Consider the following 22,389-nt stretch of genomic DNA (forward strand, 5'->3'; position numbering starts at 1 on the left):
CCCACACTAAGGAGGCTGTGAAACCATCTATCTATACAAGCCATCACCCCACACTAAGGAGGCTGTGAAACCATCTATCTATACAAGTCATAACCCCACACTAAGGAGGCTGTGAAACCATCTATCTATACAAGCCATAACCCCACACTAAGGAGGCTGTGAAACCATCTATCTATACAAGCCATAACCCCACACTAAGGAGGCTGTGAAACCATCTATCTATACAAGTCATAACCCCACACTAAGGAGGCTGTGAAACCATCTATCTATACAAGCCATAACCCCACACTAAGGAGGCTGTGAAACCATCTATCTATACAAGCCATAACCCCACACTAAGGAGGATGTGAAACCATCTATCTATACAAGCCATAACCCCACACTAAGGAGGCTGTGAAACCATCTATCTATACAAGCCATAACCCCACACTAAGGAGGCTGTGAAACCATATATCTATACAAGCTATAACCCCACACTAAGGAGGCTGTGAAACCATCTATCTATGCAAGTCATAACCCCACACTAAGGAGGCTGTGAAACCATCTATCTATAAAAGCCATAACCCCACACTAAGGAGGCTGTGAAACCATCTATCTATACAAGCCATAACCCCACACCAAGGAGGCTGTGAAACCATCTATCTATACAAGCCATTACCCCACACTAAGGAGGCTGTAAAACCATCTATCTATACAAGCCATAACCCCACACTAAGGAGGCTGTGAAACCATATATCTATACAAGTCATAACCCCACACTAAGGAGGCTGTGAAACCATCTATCTATACAAGCCATAACCCCACACTAAGGAGGCTGTGAAACCATCTATCTATACAAGTCATAACCCCACACTAAGGAGGCTGTGAAACCATTTATCTATACAAGTCATAACCCCACACAAAGGAGGCTGTGAAACCATCTATCTATACAAGCCATAACTCCACACTAAGGAGGCTGTGAAACCATCTATCTATACAAGCCATAACCCCACACTAAGGAGGCTGTGAAACCATCTATCTATACAAGCCATAACCCCACACAAAGGAGGCTGTGAAACCATCTTTCTATACAAGCCATAACCCCACACTAAGGAGGCTGTGAAACCATCTATCTATACAAGCCATAACCCTCCTATCCTCTACATTTCTCTTTTTCTATTTCAGTCTTTCTCATATACATCATTCACCTCCTGGCTTTCGCTTCCATTTATCCCTCACTCCATCATACTGCCTACCAATCGTCTTTTCTTCTTGGCTACCTCTGTTTATAGACATCTATTTCTTTCTTTTAAGGCATTTCTTTATTTTCTCTCCATCTTTCCCCTTTTTTTTCTTTTTTTACTAACCCTACCTCTGTTGGATTGGTGGAGCCAAAATAGGAGTGCAAATACTAAGCCTGTAGATCATTTTGACAGTTTAATTTCAATTCTTGATTATTAGCTCATTTGAAAATTATATTATCCAACCATCCAATTAAATTGGTCTATATTTACAATCATCATCAAGCACGAGGTGTTAATTGTAGTACCATCTATCAAGAGTGAGCTTTCACAACCACAAGGGAGTATGACAGTGAGGTGGATTGGAGCTGATTTGATGGAGGCGTGTGTGTGTGTGTGTGTGTGTGTGTGTGTGTGTGTGTGTGTGTGTGTGTGTGTGTGTGTGTGTGTGTGTGTGTGTGTGTGTGTGAGTGTGTGTGTGTATGTGTATGTGTGTGTGGGCGTGTTTAACTACACTTGTGGGCACCATAAGTCCCCACTAGAATAGTAAACAAACAAACATTTGACGAACAGGGGACATTGTGTTAGTCCCCACAAGGTCGAATGCTATTTATAGGGGGTTTAGGGTTAAGGTTAGGGTTAGGGTTAGGGTTAGGGTTAGGGTTAGGGTTAGGGTTAAGGTTAGGTTTTGGGGTTAAGGTTAGGGTTAAGGTAAGGGTTAGGTTTAGGGGTTAGGGAAAATAGGATTTTGAATGGGACTGAATTGTGTGTCCCAACAAGGTTAGTTATACAAGACTGTGTGTGTGTGTGTGTGTGTGTGTGTGTGTGTGTGTGTGTGTGTGTGTGTGTGTGTGTGTGTGTGTGTGTGTGTGTGTGTGTGTGTAGCATAATCTATTCTGTACTATCCTCAGTGCTCTGTACTCGATAGGGAACATCACCTGCTGGCTTTTCTCATTCCCTGTTTCTTCACACTGGGCTCCTACGTGTTCACAAACACAGAGAGAAAAGAGACAGAGCAAAATGGAGAGGCACAGAGAGAATGATGAAAGGATTTCACGCATTTCCCGTGTCTTTTTCGCCTTCTATCTAACCCTGTCTGGGCTGGGGAAAGCGATATGTCATGCTTAACCGTTCAGACACATAGAGAACACACATCTCCAATCCACCAGGTCTTACCTCCTCTCTCTACTCCTGAATCCCTATCTGTCACGTGTCTCTGCTACTGCAGGGCAGGCTGCAGCCCACTCTTACTAGTCAGATCAGAGAGCGAGTGCAGTCGAACATGTCCAGATTATCTTGGGTGACACACAAGCGTATCTCTGCTATCACACAATCACACTTAAGGTGTATCCCCATACATAAAGTTGCTGTATAATTAAGCAAGAAGGCATGAGGGGGTGTGATATAGTGGCCATATACCACAAACCCTGAGGTGCCTTATTGCTATTACAGTGAGGGAAAAAAGTATTTGATCCCCTGCTGATTTTGTAAGTTTGCTGACTGACAAAGAAATGCTCAATCTATAAATTTAATGGTAGGTTTATTTGAACTGTGAGAGACAGAATGACAACAAAAAAATCCAGAAAAATGCATGTTCAAATTGATTTGCATTTTAATGAGGGAAATAAGTATTTGACCCCTCTGCAAAACATGACTTAGTACTTAGTGGCAAAACCTTTGTTGGCAATCACAGAGGTCAGACGTTTCTTGTAGTTGGCCACCAGGTTTGCACACATCTCAGGAGGGATTTTGTCCCACTCCTCTTTGCAGATCTTCTCCAAGTCATTAAGGTTTCGAGGCTGACGTTTGGCAACTCGAACCTTCAGCTCGCGCCACAGATTTTCTATGGGATTAAGGTCTGGAGACTGGCTAGGCCACTCCAGGACCTTAATGTGCTTCTTCTTGAGCCACTCCTTTGTTGTCTTGGCCGTGTGTTTTGGGTCATTGTCATGCTGAAATACCCATCCACAACCCATTTTCAATGCCCTGGCTGAGGGAAGGAGGTTCTCACCCAAGATTTGACGGTACATGGCCCCGTCCATCGTCCCTTTGATGCGGTGAAGTTGTCCTGTCCCCTTAGCAGAAAAACACCCCCAAAGCATAATGTTTCCACCTCCATGTTTGACGGTGGGGATGGTGTTCTTGGGGTCATAGGCAGCATTCCTCCTCCTCCTCCAAACACGGTGAGTTGAGTTGATGCCAAAGAGCTCCATTTTGGTCTCATCTGACCACAACACTTTCACCCAGTTCTCCTCTGAATCATTCAGATGTTCATTGGCAAACTTCAGACGGCCCTGTATATGTGCTTTCTTGAGCAGGGGGACCTTGCGGGCACTGCAGGATTTCAGTCCTTCACGGCGTAGTGTGTTACCAATTGTTTTCTTGGTGACTATGGTCCCAGCTGCCTTGAGATCATTGACAAGATCCTCCCGTGTAGTTCTGGGCTGATTCCTCACCGTTCTCATGATCATTGCAACTCCCACGAGGTGAGATCTTGCATGGAGCCCCAGGCCGAGGGAGATTGACAGTTCTTTTGTGTTTCTTCCATTTGCGAATAATCGCACCAACTGTTGTCACCTTCTCACCAAGCTGCTTGGCGATAGTCTTGTAGCCCATTCCAGCCTTGTGTAGGTCTACAATCTTGTCTCTGACATCCTTGGAGAGCTCTTTGGTCTTGGCCATGGTGGAGAGTTTGGAATCTGATTGATTGATTGCTTCTGTGGACAGGTGTCTTTTATACAGGTAACAAACTGAGATTAGGAGCACTCCCTTTAAGAGTGTGCTCCTAATCTCAGTTTGTTACCTGTATAAAAGACACCTGGGAGCCAGAAATCTTTCTGATTGAGAGGGGTTCAAATACTTATTTCCCTCATTAAAATGCAAATCAATTGATAACATTTTTTACATGCGTTTTTCTGGATTTTGTTGTTGTTATTCTGTCTCTCACTGTTCAAATAAACCTACCATTAAAATTATAGACTGATCATTTCTTTGTCAGTGGGGAAATGTACAAAATCAGCGGGGGATCAAATACTTTTTTCCCTCACTGTATAAACTGGTTACCAACGTAATTAGAAGAGTAAAACATTTTTGGGGTCATACCCGTGGTATGCGGTCTAATATACCACGGCTTTCAGCAAATCAGCATTCAGGGCTCAAACCACACAGTTTATAATCTGTGAACCTGTGAGCATCTTCCATGCTCAAGGTCCTAAACGATATTATAACCGCGATCGATAAAGCCGTCTTCATCGACCTGGCCAAGGCTTTCGACTCTGTCAACCACTGCATGCTTATTGGCAGACTAAATAGCCTTGGTTTCTCTAATGACTGCCTCGCCTGGTTCACCAACTACTTCTCAGATAGAGTTCAATGTGTCAAATCGGAGGGCCTGTTGTCTGGACCTCTGGCTGTCTCTATGGGGGTGCCACAGGGTTCAATTCTCGGGCCGACTCTATTCTCTGTGTATATCAATGATGTCGCTCTTGCTGCTGGTGACACTCGGATCCACCTCTATGCGGACGACACCATTTTGTATACATCTGGCCCTTCATTGGACACTGTGTTAACAAACCTCCAAACGAGCTTCAATGCCATACAACACTCCTTCTGTAGCCTCCAACTGCTCTTAAACATTAGTAAAACTAAATGCATGCTCTTCAACCGAACGCTGCTTGCGCCCGCCCACCCGACTAGAATCACTACTCTCGGCGGGTCTGATCTAGAGTATGTGGACAACTACAAATACCTAGGTGTCTGGTTAGACTGTAAACTCTCCTTCCAGACTCACATTAAGCATCTCCAATCAAAAGTTAGATCTAGAATCGGCTTCCTATTTCGCAACAAAGCCTCCTTCACTCATGCTGCCAAACATGCCCTCGTAAAACTGACTATCCTACCGATCCTTGACTTCGGCGATGTCATTTACTAAATAGCCTCCAACACTCTACTCAGCAAATTGGATGTAGTCTATCACAGTGCCATCCGTTTTGTCACCAAAGCCCCATATACTACCCACCATTGTGACCTGTACGCTCTTGTTGGCTGGCCCTCACTACATATTCGTTGCCAAACCCACTGGCTCCAGGTCATCTATAAATCACTGCTAGGCAAATCCCTGTCTTATCTTAGCTCACTGGTCATCCCCAAAGCCAACACCTCCTTTGGCCGCCATTCCTTCCAGTTCTCTGCTGCCAATGACTGGAACGAACTGCAAAAATCTCTGAAGCTGGAGACTCTTATCTCCCTCACTAACTTTAAGCGTCAGTTGTCAGAGCAGCTTACCGATCACTGCACCTGTACACAGCCATTCTGAAATTAGCCCACCCAACTACCTCATCCCCATATTGTTATTTATTTTGCTAATTTGCACCCCAGTATCTCTATTTGCACATCATCTTTTGCACATCTATCATTCCAGTGTTAATTACAAAATTGTAACTATTTTTGCACTATGGCCTATTTATTTATTGCCTTACCTCCATAACTTACTACATTCGCACACACTGTATATATATTTTCTGTTGTATTTTTGACTTTATGTTTTGTTTTACCCCATATGTAACTCTGTGTTGTTGTTTTTATCGCACTGCTTTGCTTTATCTTGGCCAGGTCGCAGTTGTAAATCAGAACTTGTTCTCACCTGGCTTACCTGGTTAAATAAAGGTTAAATAAATATAAAAATACGTGTGACCAACTCTCTCTCTCTCTCTCTCTCTCTCTCTCTCTCTCTCTCTCTCTCTCTCTCTCTCTCTCTCTCGCTCTCGCTCTCTTCCCCTCTCTCTCTCTCGCTCTCGCTCTCCCCCCTCTCTCTCTCTCTCTCTCTCTCTCTCTCTCTCTCTCTCTCTCTCTCTCTCTCTCTCTCTCTCTCTCTCTCTCTCTCTCTCTCTCTCTCTCTCTCTCCCTGTCCCTTGTCCTTTCCAGATGATGTGCCGCCCTACTTTAAGACGGAGCCGGTGCGGAGCCAGTTGCACCTGGAGCGTAACAGGCTGGTGTTGACGTGTATGGCGGAAGGAAGCTGGCCCCTGGAGTTCAAATGGATCCACAATGGCACCGAGCTCACACGGTTCTCATTGGAGTACAGGTGAGTCCTGCCACTGTATACTTTATACACCCCTATAGATCCAAAATGACACACAGCGCACATGCTTTGGCCAGTAGCATACCACCCTGCATCCCACTGCTGGCTTGTCTCTGAAGCTGAGCAGGGTTGGTCCTGAATGGGAGACCAGATGCTGCTGGAAGTGGTGTTGGAGGGCCAGTAGGAGGCACTCTTTCTTCTAAAAATAAACAATATCCCAGGGCAGTGATTGGGGACATTGCCCTGTGTAGGGTGCTGTCTTTCGGATGGATGTTAAACGGGCGTCCTGACTTTCTGTGGTCATGAAAGATCCCATGGCACGTATTGTAAGATTAGGGGTGTTAACCCTGGTGTACTGGCTAAATTCCTAACCTGGCCCTTATACCATCATGGCCACCTAATCATCCCCAGCTTCTAATTGGTTAATTCATCCCTCCTCTCCCCTGTAACTATTCCCCAGGTAGTTGCTGTAAATGAGAATGTGTTGTCAGTCAACTTACCTGGTCAAATAAAAATTCTCATTCAAGTACAGATGAGGTGTAGCCCACTATAGGGAGAGAGAGGAGATACAGAAGATACTCTGTCACCTCTCGAGATCAGCCCTCCTCTCAGCTGCCGAGAGAGAGACTCTTTCATGTTAACTGGGAGATCTTAATCATGTGGCAAGCACTGGTCTTATCTCTGTCGGAGGTGTAAATGGAACGTCGGGCCGATGAGAGACGGTGAGCTGACACATATACGCCTGTCACAACCAACACTGGACTGAGTCCATGCGTGTGCATCCTCTTTCAGAGGTGAACAAAGGTCCAGCGTTGTCTCTAATGTTGATGGAGCTGCTGCTTGCTGCTCTCTACAATGCCTCAGGGAGATAAGAAGACAACAGTAACAGTCAGGGCATCAGGACCAATACACAGACAGAGAGAACACAGCAGTAACAGTCAGGGCATCAGGACCAATACACAGACAGAGAGAACACAGCAGTAACAGTCAGGGCATCAGGACCAATACACAGACAGAGAGAACACAGCAGTAACAGTCAGGGCATCAGGACCAATACACAGACAGAGAGAACACAATGGATCACATCTTAGAGGGACCAATGCTCCTAATTATTTGCTCAAGTCTCAGGCTATTGTCTGAGTTATTGGGTGATTGAGTGAGTCATTGAGTGAGTGATTGAGTGTGTGTGTGGTTTTATGTGTGTGCGCACATTTGTGTGTGTGTGTGTGTTATCGGATGATTGAGTGTGTGATTGAGTGTGTGTCCGTGCATGTTTCCATGTGTGTGTAGTGGCCCCCCATCCCTCACGATGTCCTCCCCAGTGACAGGTAAGGGGAGGTGGGCAGTTGGAGGGTCAACGTCAGCCTTATGGTAATGAGGTTATGCAAGGTCTCTGGTGATCAACACTGTTTTAAAGAGTCACACACATACGCCAGGACGCACAACCTTCTGTCCTCAGGCCACTGATCGATATCGGAGTGTGTGTGTGTGTGTGAGTGCGCGCACAACACATGCATTTCTGTTTGCGTGCTTGCGTGAATACTTGTGTGTTTGCATGCATGTGTGTTTGTGTGTTGAAAACAAGATAAAGGGCGAGCGAGAGAATTTGAAAGCTGGAGATAGCAAAAAGACATCAGAGCAATGGAGAGAGGAGGAGGAGGAGGAAGAGGAGGAAGAGGAGGGGAGTGTATGGATGGAGCTGTAAAGAGCACATCTGGCCTTGCCTTTTAACTCCCCTCCACTTTAGCTATCAGAGAGAAGCAGTGAATTCACATGCAGACACGCTGCCTTAAGAGCCTCTCTAACCCCTTCTCCGCTCTGCTCTTGTCAGGCCCTCTCCTCGCCTCCTCTTCTCCTCCTCTGAGTTAAAACCAGTAATCTTCTTCATGCCTCGGCACTGGCCCTACCACCGCCAACAAGCGTGCATATCTTTTATTAACAGAAACAATTTCATGCAAGCTCAGAACAAATTAACATGAGTTCAATCCAATAATATTCCTTGTCTAGAGGGGTAGGGGACAAGCTGGGCTTGCTAACTAAATAGCAGGCGTAAGAAGGAGGAGTGTGGAAATGTGAGTGTGGTATTACAGTCGTGACCTTCACTGCTGTAACTTGTCAACAGTAAGGGTATTCTCTACATAGTGCAGTACTTCTGACCAGAGCCCTATTTGGGACGCAACCTAGGACGGTGGGCCCAAGACACATACTGTATAGTGTTGTACTATTGCTATAGTGCTTCATAAGCTTGACATATTCTTCTTCGTCTGCTTGCAACGTCCTATCCAACCCAAGTGACACAGTAATACAGAAATATGGTGGACAGGGAAAATATATTGACTTTTCAGCTCAGGAGGCTAATATTCTCTATATTTCTATATTCTCCTCCCTCATGGCACTCCTGGTCTATTAGTGTCAGTGCAAAGAGGTGGAGCAGCTTTAGTATCATTACACATCTTAGAGAAGGAGTCTACAGGCGTACACAATACACAATACAGACACACAGAAAAGCTGAAAAACTCATCAGCGCTCGCACATTGTGTTGCAATGGCAGTGGCATCTTGTCCTGAGCAAATTGAATCATCTGCATTGTTACATAGTGAGAGCAAGACTACTGTTCAGCTGTCAGTTAAAAAGACGCCATAGACGGCACACGTTTTTGCGTGGGTAGAGTGGTAGCATTTACTTATTTTCCTTGAGCAAACAAGCAAAAAGTTTGACTGTGAATAGTTTGGATTGCAGTGTGGAGTAGAGAGCTGGGAGGCCCTGACCTAAGTAGCACAACTAGCATCCTGAGCAGCTGAGTCTCTCTACAGTACAATACTAATGGATTCTGTTCCATAACAGTATGCTATCCTGTTCCGCTATCCCTGATGCAGTGAAAAAAAAGAGAAAAAAAGAAAAATGAACTAAGCTTTATGCGACATCTTTTTGAGTGCGGAATCATTACACCTTTTGTATAACTGAAAACATCCATTATTTCCCTCTGAACATTCTTACCTCCCCCCAGACACAATAACTTTACCCTCTCTCTCTCTCGCTCTCGCTCTCTCTCTCTCTCTCTCTCTCTCTCTCTCTCTCTCTCTCTCTCTCTCTCTCTCTCTCTCTCTCTCTCTCTCTCTCTCTCTCTCTCTCTCTCTCTCTACTCCTCCTCTCTTGTTTTCGCTATTTCTTTCTCTGTCTCTCTCTGCCTCTCTCTGTCTCTCTTTACTAGGGTTAGTCAGAGAGTGTGTGCATGTTTGAGTGTGTGGAATTGAACAGAGTGTGCCTGGTCACGGAGTGCTCTAGTGTTAAGGGATTCATTCACTGAGGCTTTTTAAATGTCATTCCATGCATAGTCTATTTACTGGGGATGTGTGTGCTTGTGAGGGGCCTATGAGAGGGTCACCAACCTGCCTTACCCTTGCCTCACACTGACAGCTTGGTTACCATAGTAACGTTATCAGTCTCACCTGTCACTGGCTCTGACTGTCACCCATGCCCTTAAGGAAAAAACACATTATTTCACATGTGGAAAATCACATCATTTCACATGTGATATTTCACATAAAGTTTCGGATGTGGATTTTCTCTTGTGAAATCATGTGAAACCGTGTGTTTTTGGAAAACTTCACGTGATGATATTTCACATGAAGTTCCTCATGTGGATTTTCACATTTGATCGCATAACCTTTCACATGTGTACAGTATGTGTAGCTGTGAAGTGTGCATTTGACCTTTTTGTAGCCCAGGGAACAACACTGTACCCTAACCATACCCTTATTTTTTGAGAGTGTGTTAATATATGTTCCAAGCAATAAGTATGAACATGGTGGCACTGTAGAAGCATCGATGAACTTCCAACCAAGAGGTTGCAAGTTCAAATCTTCTTGTATACTCTACGTCCAGTATCCTTGAGCACTGCTAGTTTTACATTGGTGGTGATAATTGTACAATTATTTACTTGATTCTGGGCAGCTTTTAGCAAAGTGCAGAAATGCATTCTTGCCAATAAGTTTGTTGCCATATCTCTTTCATGCTCAAAGATCTGGTGTTGTAGCTTCACTGTAGCAGGACATTACAGGTTGTAGCGACCAATGGGTTATTAGTTCAAATCCCATTTAACACTAGAACTGCCTGGCCTTTCAGCCTATAAGTATATGGATTACTTTTATACTATTCCTGCTATTCCTTAAAGAGGTAGGGTTTCAAGTGTCTCCGGAAGGTGGTCAGTGACTTCACCCTCCTCATCATTCACTTCATTGAATTCACATGCACCATTATCAGTTTCTATCTGGTTTCTATCGCCCATTCATCCATTGATGACAGAATAGCATATTTAGATTTTAATTGTATTATGTTACTAATTTTTGCTTAGTAGCCAGAGCAATGCTGCCGCATGAGTGGTCATGTGCTGAATGCTTGGACAGCATGGATATTCTTGGAAATAGAGCTGCACCTCTTGACTTAGAGTTAAGTGTCATAGAAACTGCAGAATATGCTCTTTCTGATACTATATAGAAATCAAAATGTTTTACCTGCATGTGACTCTGAAGGAGGATTTGATAAAGTGATACTCCTTTCCCTGCATCTGTCAATTACAAGATGCGCCCATCTCTTCATGTACAATTTGACAACTCATAGGCCTAATATTGTCAATCATCAGATTATTGTCAATTTAATCTTGTCTATAGGCTAACTCTTACTATGTGTGAAATTAGTTTCAGTATAGTTTAGGTGTAGTTTCGATGGGCAGGCTGACTGGCATAATTTGTTTTTACCGCTCATCAACTTGGATAGAGTCAAGGTATGTTTAGCATTATTCTAAAGGCCTACTGCAACACATAGCATGTTTTCGTTTCCATTACAATACATTTGATTAGTAATAGAGTTATAGTAAATAAAACAGTCCCGTAAACAGCTTATTTTTACAAAGTAAAACGTAAAAGAGAATGGTATCAGTCTGCATGGCATGCGGTCAAATGATTTGCTGCTGATAAATAGGCATAACACAAACTCATCATTACACCATTGTCTTTCTAAATTAAATCAACCTCTTCACCCTCCTTATCATTCAGTTAGGCCTAATTGAAATTCAATTGTGAAGTAAGGTGCCCATTCATCCATTTGTCATTCATTCAGTGAGGAGAGAGAGATGCATTAGCGCCTGGCTGGGTACCAACGTCTTACAGCAAATTGTCTTGGCAGGTTAAGTTGGGATTAGGTAAAAAGGCTCTAAATAATTTTCTGTTTGTGATTTAAAAATTCTGATAAATGAGCAGTGTAAAATACAAACATTTAGGAAAAGTCAGGGAAGGAGCAGAACATAGATTTTTTTTGGCAGCTTTTTAATTTACAAAATCAAACGTCAGTGGCTGTTGGCCTATGGCGGTTCTTATACACGATTTTACAGTAATTGAAATCAGATTATAGAAATAACACCTCCAAATTGTTGTATACATTTACTTTATTTTTACCTCAACTTTAGGCAAAGTGCAGAAATGTTTATTGCCAATAAACATATAGTCAATCTCTATTATGTCCATAGAACTGGTGGCTCAGCAGGAACTTCAGGTAGCTAGCAATCAAGAGGTTGTGAGTTCAAAGTTTGAGTTCCAAGTAAGCAGCATACTGTCCATTAACACCTTAATTTAGCTAGTTGTAGATTTTAAAGTAAAGTGTGGTCCTCTGTAGCTCAGCTGGTAGAGCACGGCGCTTGTAACGCCAGGGTAGTGGGTTCGATCCCCGGGACCACCCATACACAAAAATGTATGCACGCATGACTGTAAGTCGCTTTGAATAAAAGCGTCTGCTAAATGGCATATTCTTAATGAAATTTGACATCTTGACTTTCACATGTTGTCACATGTAATTTCATGGTATCACATGTTGAAATGTTGCATCCCCATGTTGTCCCAAAAAATTCACATGAGATCATGTTTTCACATGTGCTCAAACGTTGTCACGTGTAGTGTCATGCTATCACATGTTGACATTTTGCATCCCCATGTTGTCACATTTATTTCACATTAACTTGTTGTCACGTGTAGTTTTAGGCTTCCGTGTACAGCAGGTAGAAATTCAGATTGCACGGCTGAGTAGGTAAGAAACTAAAGTGAGGTCGACAGAGAGCCAGGAGGAGGGAGGAAGTGAATGAGGGAGGGAGGGAGAGGGAGGAGAGGAGGAGACAGTGATTGACAGGGGCCCGGGGCGATAGAGTGATGGGGGGATCAGGGGTGGGAGGAGCCAGAGAGGGCTGTAATAACCTGTCCGTAATGAGGTATCAAACCATATTAGTTCTGGGGTTAGCACAGAGCAACACCAGCCAACTGGACTAAATTACTTCTGGTGTGAAGTCTATTAGTGTTAATGGCCTAATTAGGAGCGATCGGTAAGCTAGTGACGTTAGTGAGGCTTCTTCTCGTTGTGTTTGCCAGGTCAATTAATACCGGCTAGCACTAGTAAACAGAATGGGTGTTTTGTATGTACTGTATGTAGCATTAGCTTGAGTAACTGCTAAGGGAGAGGATTAAATCCGAGGGATGCCCTGCGGTAATGCGGAGAGAGATAGAAAGAGGGGGGAGGGAGAGGGAGAGGAGGAGAGAAAGCTGACAGGTGGTGTTTTGTGCTCCGCAGTCTAACCTTGCGGAGGAATGTGGAGAATTCAGTCCTCAGTCTTGAGCCAGAACCTTCAGGGTGACTTTAGCCCGAGTTTCTCCCCTCCCCCCCTCCCTCCCGCCCTCTCCCTCTCTCTCTATAATGAATACAATTAACCTTTGCGGAGCTGAGTGCGGTGTGCGTGGCGTCCAGCAGGTTGAGGGAGTCAGCAGGGTGCAGGGATGTTGGAGAGTGATTGATTGATGTTCCAGTGGACAGTTACTCTGTGTCATGTCCCCCTTTAATTACCCTGGGGAGGAGTGGAGGAGTGGAGAGAGGGATGGAGAGAGGGAGGAGAGAGGGATGAAGAGACGGATTGGGAGAAAGATCGAGAGAGAGATGGAGGGAGGAGATAGGCATGGAGAAAGGGATGGAGAGAGGGACGGAGAGAGGGATGGAGAGGAGGAGTGAAGAGAGGGATGGAGAGGAGGAGTGAAGAGAGGGATGGAGAGGAGGAGTGAAGAGAGGGATGGAGCGGAGGAGTGAAGAGAGGGATGGAGAGGAGGAGTGAAGAGAGGGATGGAGAGGAGGAGTGAAGAGAGGGATGGAGAGGAGGAGTGAAGAGAGGGATGGAGCGGAGGAGTGAAGAGAGGGATGGAGAGGAGGAGTGAAGAGAGGGATGGAGAGGAGGAGTGAAGAGAGGGATGGAGAGGGATGGAGAGGAGGAGTGACGAGAGGGATGGAGAGGAGGAGTGAAGAGAGGGATGGAGCGGAGGAGTGAAGAGAGAGATGGAGAGGAGGAGTGAAGAGAGGGATGGAGCGGAGGAGTGAAGAGAGGGATGGAGAGGAGGAGTGAAGAGAGGGATGGAGAGGAGGAGTGAAGAGAGAGATGGAGAGGAGGAGTGAAGAGAGGGATGGAGCGGAGGAGTGAAGAGAGAGATGGAGAGGAGGAGTGAAGAGAGGGATGGAGAGGAGGAGTGAAGAGAGGGATGGAGAGGAGGAGTGAAGAGAGGGATGGAGAGGAGGAGTGAAGAGAGAGATGGAGAGGAGGAGTGAAGAGAGGGATGGAGAGGAGGAGTGAAGAGAGGGATGGAGAGGAGGAGTGAAGAGAGGGATGGAGAGGAGGAGTGAAGAGAGGGATGGAGAGGAGGAGTGAAGAGAGGGATGGAGAGGAGGAGTGAAGAGAGGGATGGAGAGGAGGAGTGAAGAGAGGGATGGAGCGGAGGAGTGAAGAGAGGGATGGAGAGGAGGAGTGAAGAGAGGGATGGAGAGGGATGGAGAGGAGGAGTGACGAGAGGGATGGAGAGGTCTGAAAGGGTGACACTATTCTTACGGAAAAACCACATGAATTTCACGTGATCACGTGTGATTTAATGTGAAGTTAATGTGATAACAATATGTGAACCCTTGTCTTCCAAAAAGGGTTCTTCTGATCAAAACAGTTCTGGGTAGAACCCTAACTTTGGAACCCTTTTTTCTAAGATGTATTGGAGGCGAAGGTCCGAGGTCCCTTCCATCGTATCTTCTTCTTGTAAGGAGGAGAGAGGAGGAATCAGGGATTTGAGTAATCAATGATTTGAGAAGCAGCCATGGTGCATCCAAAAATCACAAGAACATCTAGAAAAATAGGTGTAAATGAAGCCCATAGGAATGCCGGTGGGCATAGAAACATAGCAGTCAACAGGGTCAGTAAGGGTTAATATTGACATTACTGGTCCTCTTCTCTAGACAGTTTCAGACATACCTTGTTCTCTTTCTTTCACCAGATGATGTGCGTCTGGCTGGCCTACTTGTTGTCTATTTCCCCTCCCATCCCCTCCCCTCTCTCTCTCTTTCTCTCTCTCTCTCGCTCTCTTGCTCTCTCTTTGTCTCTCCCCCTATTTCTCTCCCCCTCTCCCCCTCTCTCTGCTCTCTCTCTCTCTCTCTCTCTCTCTCTCTCTCTCTCTCTCTCTCTCTCTCTCTCTCTCTCTCTCTCTCTCTCTCTCTCTCTCTCTCTCTCAATTTCAATTCAATTTCAATTTAAGGGCTTTATTGGCATGGGAAACGTATGTTAACATTGCCAAAGCAAGTGAAGTAGATAGTAAACAAAAGTGAAATAAACAATAAATATTAACAGTAAACATTACACTCAGAAGTTCCAAAAGAATAAAGACATTTCAAATGTCATATTATGTATATATACAGTGTTGTAACAATGTGCAAATAGTTAAAGTACAAATGGGAAAATCTCTCTCTCTCTCTCTCTCTCTCTCTCTCTCTCTCTCTCTCTCTCTCTCTCTCTCTCTCTCTCTCTCTCTCTCTCTCTCTCTCTCTCTCTCGTTCTATCTATCTATCTATCTATCTATCTATCTATCTATCTATCTATCTATCTATCTATCTATCTATCTATCTCTCTCTCTCTCTCTCTCTCTCTCTCTCTCTCTCTCTCTCTCTCTCTCTCTCTCTCTATCTCTCTCTCTCTCTTCATCTTATCCCCTCTGTCTGGGCGTATCTCTTTACCTTCCCCACTCTATTGTGTCTATTGATCTTCATCTGAGGTCAATAGCTTTTTAAAGCATCAAGATCGAAACTCCAGATGATCCTCCTCTATCCTCCCTTGCATTCTCTCCTCTCTCTCGCTCTCTCCCTCCCTCCCTCTCTCTCCTTCCCTCGTCCCTCTCTGTCTCTGTCTCGGTCCCCTTTTTCTGCAGCATTGATCCGCAGGGTCAGGGAGAGCTTTCTCACTACAGTAATTTGTAGCCCAAGGTCTCCAGGTTATGTACCTTTATATCTAACTGTCGGATCGCAGACAGGAACTGCTTGGAACACTTTCAAAGTTAAGTGAGTAAGTGGCGTGACTGTGAAGAAAAGGGTTTAATTTACTGGAGCTATTTAGAGCCAGAGCTCAGATCATAAATTTTAGATTGTGTAATCTAATTTAACATGTTATTGGATGTCAATTAAATGTTATGACAACTCATCAGGGCAGAACGACGTTGTTTTGAAGACTTGTCTTGTAACATGACAACACTGATGACATGAAGGTGTTAAAGATGGGTCTGTTAACTGTTTCTGAAATATCAGCACAATACAGCCATGGTTACATGTACAGGCATTGTGAACAGCTCCCCTATTTGTCGTATGGTGTAACTGCAGCATGGCTCCAAGAAGAGAGTTGCAGTTCCACCAGTATTTTATGTCAACGATCTCTGATTGTCGACATAAAAGTCCCTTTTTCCTCTTAGACCTTCTCACACTAAGAGTTTGTGTGGGAAAATGTATAGACCAGACACTCTCTCATTGTTGGAAAGAAATACTTAAAGTCAGAGTAGCTAAATAGACCAAAGGAAAGATTAGATTAGACAGGTGTAATTGCAGGGTACAATTGCAGGTAGCTGCCTAGTGGTGGCTATTCAGTAGCCTGATGGTCTGGGGGTAGAAGCTATTGGCCAGTCTGACAGTTTTTGCCATGATGCTCCTATTCTGCCTGTGTCTGAGTGATGGAAGCGGCTAGAACAGGCCATGGCTCGGGTGGCTGAAGTCCTTGATGATCTTCTTGGCCTTCCGACACCTGGGCAGGCATTGTGCACACAATGGTGCGTTCGTCTGAGCGTACCACCCTCTGTAGAGCCTTGCGGTCAGCGGTGGTGGAGTTGCCGTACCAGGCTGTGACAGTATGCTCTCGATGGTGCTCCTGTAGAACACTGTGAGGGCCCTCAGGGACAGGCCTAATTTCTTCAGCCTCCTGAGTTTGAAGAGGGGCTGTTGTGCCTTCTTCACCACGGTTTCCGTATGGTTTGACCATTTTAGCTCCTTGCAGATGTGTACGCCGAGGAACTTGAAGTTTTTGACCGTCTCCACGGCAGCCCCGTTGATGAGGATGGCTGCCCAGTCTGGTTCCTCCTGAAATCCACAATCAGCTCCTTTGTTTTGCTGACATTGACGGAGAGGTTGTTTACCTGGCTCCACGCCGTCAGAGTAGGCCGTCTCGTGTCGACAGCGAACTTGATGATGGAGTTGGAACTGTGTGAGGGAGTACAGGAAGGGACTGAGGACGCATCCTTGTGGGGCCCCCATGTTGAGGATCAGTGTGGAGGAGGTAATGTTGTCTACCTTCATCACCTGTGGACGGTCCGTCAGAAAGTCCAGGACCCAGTTGCATAGGGAGAGATGTCCCTGTGGTGTAGTGGAGTCTGGCTCCCTGAGCAATCTGACCAAAGCTCCAGGGCTTGTGTTTGATTCCAGTTTCAAACACATCGAGGCGAGACAAGGGACTCTGACCCTTCAAAAGTTTCCTATTACTCACCAGTCACCACGGAGAGTCCAGATGCTATATCTGCTTTCTCTGCATTTCTCCTTTTGTGGTTATTTCCTTGTGTGATATCCCCCACTTTCATAGCAGACATTTACTGCACCCAGACATAGAGAGCATGACTTACTAAGAGTGTGTTTTATCATTAATTTGACATTATTACTACCTCCGGCTAAAAGGGGTATGGTATTGTATATGATGTGTTTGGGTGCCCCCACATGGGAAGGAGTAGGTACTGCAGCTCCATGGGGTGTACAGTGAACTCAAGGGGAGATTCTCAATTGCATTCTCCTCGCTTCCTCTCTCCTCGCCTCCTTCACAAAACCCATTGGAGGAGAAGGTCAGGGAGCGACCTCTGGCTTTCTCAGCCAATGGATTTTGAGGAGGAAAGAGGAGGCAAGGAGTATGCAATTGAGATTCTCCCAAAGTCACAAGGAGGGTGTGGATGGGCTGGTGGCTGCTGGATACATAAGACCTGCATTGTTGTTGTTGTTGTTCTTGTGGTTGTTGTTGTTTTATCTCTCTAGGGTCTGCTTCAGAAATACGCTCAGGAATAGATGAGGAGGTGTATGTCATTCCACAGTGTGTGTGCGGTGTGTCTGTGTGTGTGTGTGTGTGTGTGTGTGTGTCTGTCTGTGTGTGTGTGTGTCTGTCTGTGTGTGTGTGTGTGTGTGTGTGTGTGTGTGTGTGTGTGTGTGTGTGTGTGTGTGTGCGTGCGTGCGTGCGTGCGTGCGTGCGTGCGTGCGTGCGTGCGTGCGTGCGTGTGTGTGTGCGTGTGTGTGTGTGTGTGTGTGTGTGTGTGTGTGAGTGAGTGAGTGAGTGAGTAAGTGCAACTCTGATCTCTTGGGGGTAATTTCCCTCTGGGAATAGATGCACTTGAGAGTCATTATCATCAGGCTGTACATAGGCTCATTTCTCTCTCTCTTTCTCTCTCTCTCTCTCTCTCTCTCTCTCTCTCTCTCTCTCTCTCTCTCTCTCTCTCTCTCTCTCTCTCTCTCTCTCGCGCTCTCTCGCTGTCTCTCTTTCTTTCTCTCTATCTCTCTCTCGCTCTCTCTCTCACTCTCTCTCTCTCTCTCTCTATCTCTCTCTCTCTCTCTCGCTCTCTTTCTCACTCTCTCTCTATCTCTCTGTCTCTCTCTCTCTCCCCCTCTCTCTCTCTCTCTCTCTCTCTCTCTCTCTCTCTCTCTCTCTCTCTCTCTCTCTCTCTCTCTCTCTCTCTCTCTCTCTCTCTCTCTCTCTCTCTCTGTACATATCTGTGGTTCTGATGTGGGTGTATTGTGTGTGTTCCAGTCATGTGGGTGTATTGTATGTGTTCCATTAATGTGTGTATCGTGTGTTCCAACTATCTGATGAGGGTGTATTGTAGGTGTTCCAGGTATCTAATGTGTGTGTGAATGTGTGTAATGTGTGTGTGTTTTGCAGGTACCTGATTCCCTCCCTGGACCGTTCCCATGCTGGATTCTACCGATGTATCGTCAGGAACCGTGTAGGAGCCTTACTACAGAGGAGGACTGAAGTACAGGTGGCATGTAAGTGACTCTCTCTCTGTGTGTGTGTGTGTGTGTGTGTGTGTGTGTGTGTGTGTGTGTGTGTGTGTGTGTGTGTGTGTGTGTGTGTGTGTGTGTGTGTGTGTGTGTGTGTGTGTGTGTGTGTGTGTGTGTGTGTGTGTGTGTGTGTGTGTGTGTGTGTGTGTGTAAGTGAAAACAACTCCGATATTGATTGTAGGTAGTGTGTGTGACTATCCCCCTGACGGTGTGACAGTATCCAGATAGGTGCCCTTTGCTAGGAGCTGTAGGAGAGTGGGCCATCTGTGTCAGGGGGTAAAATATCTACCTGCATCTCATTTACTGAGTGTTTGTCCCCCCAGACAGCTGTTCCACTCAACTCTCTCATTAGATGTTTTTAACTTTCCACCATTTTATAATATGACTCCCACTTATTTTATCCCCTTCTTTGTCAACAACATCTGTTAGTCTCAGAGAATTTTGAATATGTATCCATAAATTAGGTTGAAGTTCAAGTACTACCCTCTCTACCACTCCTCTCACTCAGTCTACTCTTATCACCACTGTATTATTACACTGCAAGCAGGCAGACTGGTGTGGGGTCAAAATGGTGTCACGGTAAATTAATTTCCCCTTAATCTCACAGTGTGTTGGCCCCTACTTGTCCCTTAACATTAGAACCTCTGGGCCTCGATTGACTCCCCTTCAAGTTAATGAGCAGTCATTCTGACTGCAACATTCTAACAGTGTAATTCATATATTTCATATATACTATCGCAAAAATAATAATTTGGTTGTGTTTATGAAGGCCTTTGGTAACATTAGAATAGGATTTCTATTTTATTTCAAATAACACAATAGTGTTTTCATTAGTTTATGTTACTGTAAAAAATAAATACACACATTTCAAGTGTTCAATACATTTTATTCATCGAGTGCCTTTGTTACAACTATGAGACAGAAAGAATATGTGTTGGAACATGGTAACAGCTTTTTGTTATCATGACAAAATAAAAATGAAAGATATCCCAACCACCAAGGCGCACGGTCAGCAAGATGCGCAGTCAAATGATGAAAGCATCAGTAGCCTAAACATCATTATAAGCGCCAAGTGGCCCTGATAAATAGTGAAACTCGGTGTAAAAGTAATAATGGCATTATAATGCATATAAGTGTCGATATGACAGCAGTCAAAAATACTCAATTATTGTCAGCTCTTGTTTATATTGTGTGCATCTTCATGCAATTGTCACGATCGTTTATGAACGAGACGGACCAAGGCGCAGCGTGATAAGCCAACATGTTTATTTAACGAATAAACACCACGACAAACAACAAACGAAACGTGAAGTCCAAGGTAGCATACACACAACATACCTTACACGGAACAAGATCCCACAACTAACAGGTGCCAAAAGGCTGCCTAAGTATGGTCCCCAATCAGAGACAACGAGCAACAGCTGCCTCTGATTGGGAACCACCCCGGCCAACATAGATCTACACATTCTAGATCTAAAACATAGAAAAACAACCTAGCAAACACAACACAGAAAATACACACCCTGACTCAACAAATACAAGTCCTCAGAGTCAGGGCGTGACAGTACCCCCAAAGGTGCGGACTCCGACCGCGCAACATAAACATAACAGGGTAGGGGCCGGGTGGGCATTCCGCCTCGGAGGCGGATCCGGCTCCGGGCGTGACCACCACTTACTCTCCACCTCCCTGTTGCGTCCCTGGTCTGGTCTGGACCTCGGCGCGCTGCTTCCCCTCTCCTTCCTCCCACGACGTACCAAGCCCTGTCTGGACCCTGGTGTAGGAGACCCCGAAACCTGGAGAGGGGCTGACGTCTGGGTCTGGACTGGAACCGCTGACTGGAGCTGGACCCGACGACGGTGGATCGAACTGCTCTGGCTCCGGAGTGGAGCCGCTGACCGGAGCTGGATCAGGCACCGGTGGAGCGGACTGCTCTGGCTCCGGAGTGGAGCGGCTGACCGGAGCTGGACTGGACCCCGGTGGAGCGGATTGCTCTGGCTCCGGAGTGGATCCGTTGACCGGAATTGGACCGGACCCCGGTGGAGCGGATTACTCTGGCTCCGGAGTGGAGCCGCTGACCGGAGCTGGACTGGACCCCGGTGGAGCGGATTGCTCTGGCTCCGGAGTGGAACAGGCACGGGCCGTGCCGGACTGGACACACGCACCACTGGCTTGGTGCGGGGAGCAGGAACGGGCCGGACCGGGCTGACGACGCGCACCACTGGCTTGGTGCGAGGGACAGGAACAGGCCGGACCGGGCTGGCGACGCGCACCACTGGCTTGGTGCGAGGGGCAGGAACAGGCCGGGCCGGGCTGGCGACACGCACCACAGGTTTGGTGCGAGGGGCAGGAACAGGCCGGGCCGGGCTGGAGAGCTGGATCAGGCACCGGTGGAGCGGACTGCTCTGGCTCCGGAGTGGAGCGGCTGACCGGAGCTGGACTGGACCCCGGTGGAGCGGATTGCTCTGGCTCCGGAGTGGATCCGCTGACCGGAATTGGACCGGACCCCGGTGGAGCGGATTACTCCGGAGTGGAGCCGCTGATCGGAGCTGGACTGGACCCCGGTGGAGCGGATTGCTCTGGCTCCGGAGTGGAGCAGCTGACCGGAGCTGGACTGGACCCCGGTGGAGCGGATTGCTCTGGCTCCGGAGTGGAACAGGCACAGGCCTTGCCGGACTGGACACACGCACCACTGGCTTGGTGCGGGGAGCAGGAACGGGCCGGACCGGGCTGACGACGCGCACCACTGGCTTGGTGCGGGGAACAGGAACAGGCCGGACCGGGCTGGCGATGCGCACCACTGGCTTGGTGCGAGCGACAGGAACAGGCCGGACCGGGCTGGGAACACACACCACTGGCTTAGTGCGGGGAGCAGGAACGGGTCGGGCCGTACTGGGAACACGCACCACTGGCTTAGTGCGGGGAACAGGAACGGGCCGGACCGTACTGGGAGCACACACCACTGGCCTTGTGCGGGAAGCAGGAATGGGTCGGGCCGACTGGGAACACGCACCACTGGCTTAGTGCGGGGATCAGGAACGGGCCGGACCGGACTGGGAACACACACCACTGGCTTAGTGCGGGGAGCAGGAACGGGCCGGACCGTACTGGGAACACACACCACTGGCTTAGTGCGGGGAGCAGGAACGGGCCGGACCGTACTGGGAACACACACCACTGGCCTTGTGCGGGAAGCAGGAATGGGTCGGGCCGTACTGGGAACACGCACCACTGGCTTAGTGTAGGGATCAGGAACGGGCCGGACCGGACTGGCGACACGCACCACTTGCTTGGTGCGAGGAGTGGGACTGGGTTCCCTTCTGCTGCCTAACCAGCTCCTCTCGCCGTGCCTCTACACTCTCCTTCTCCCTTATAGCCTCCCGTAGCTCCTCCCTCTGACCAAATAACTCCTGCTCCCTCTGAACCAATAGCCCCCGTAACCTGGTGGCCTCCTCTCCTAACCTGCAGAATCGCCCTGTCGCTGCCTCCTGCTGCCTCGTCGTCCACACTGTGTGCCCCCCCAAAAAAAATTATTGGGGTAGCCTCTCGGGTCTCCGTCGTCGGCACTGTTGGCGCCGTTCGCGTTGCCGCTGCTCCTCTCTATATCGCGCCTCCACTATCTCCTCCCAAGGTCGGCGATCCATCCCGGCCTGAATCTCCTCCCAAATCCAGGATCCCTTCCC

General features: G+C 46.9%; 1 protein-coding gene across 1 annotated transcript in view; it reads left to right on the forward strand.

Moving 5' to 3' along the window:
* The window catches only part of sdk2b (sidekick cell adhesion molecule 2b), a 435,742-nt gene that overhangs the window by 282,491 nt on the left and 130,862 nt on the right, over positions 1-22,389 (forward strand). Inside the window, exons 2-3 of the mRNA XM_045209786.1 lie at positions 6,144-6,303; positions 18,587-18,693. Of these exons, the coding sequence (XP_045065721.1) occupies positions 6,144-6,303; positions 18,587-18,693 (267 nt within the window). The remainder of the gene's footprint in view (positions 1-6,143; positions 6,304-18,586; positions 18,694-22,389) is intronic.

This window comes from Coregonus clupeaformis, chromosome 31, assembly GCF_020615455.1.
Source record: "Coregonus clupeaformis isolate EN_2021a chromosome 31, ASM2061545v1, whole genome shotgun sequence".
In the NCBI taxonomy this organism is placed as follows: Eukaryota; Metazoa; Chordata; class Actinopteri; order Salmoniformes; family Salmonidae; genus Coregonus; species Coregonus clupeaformis.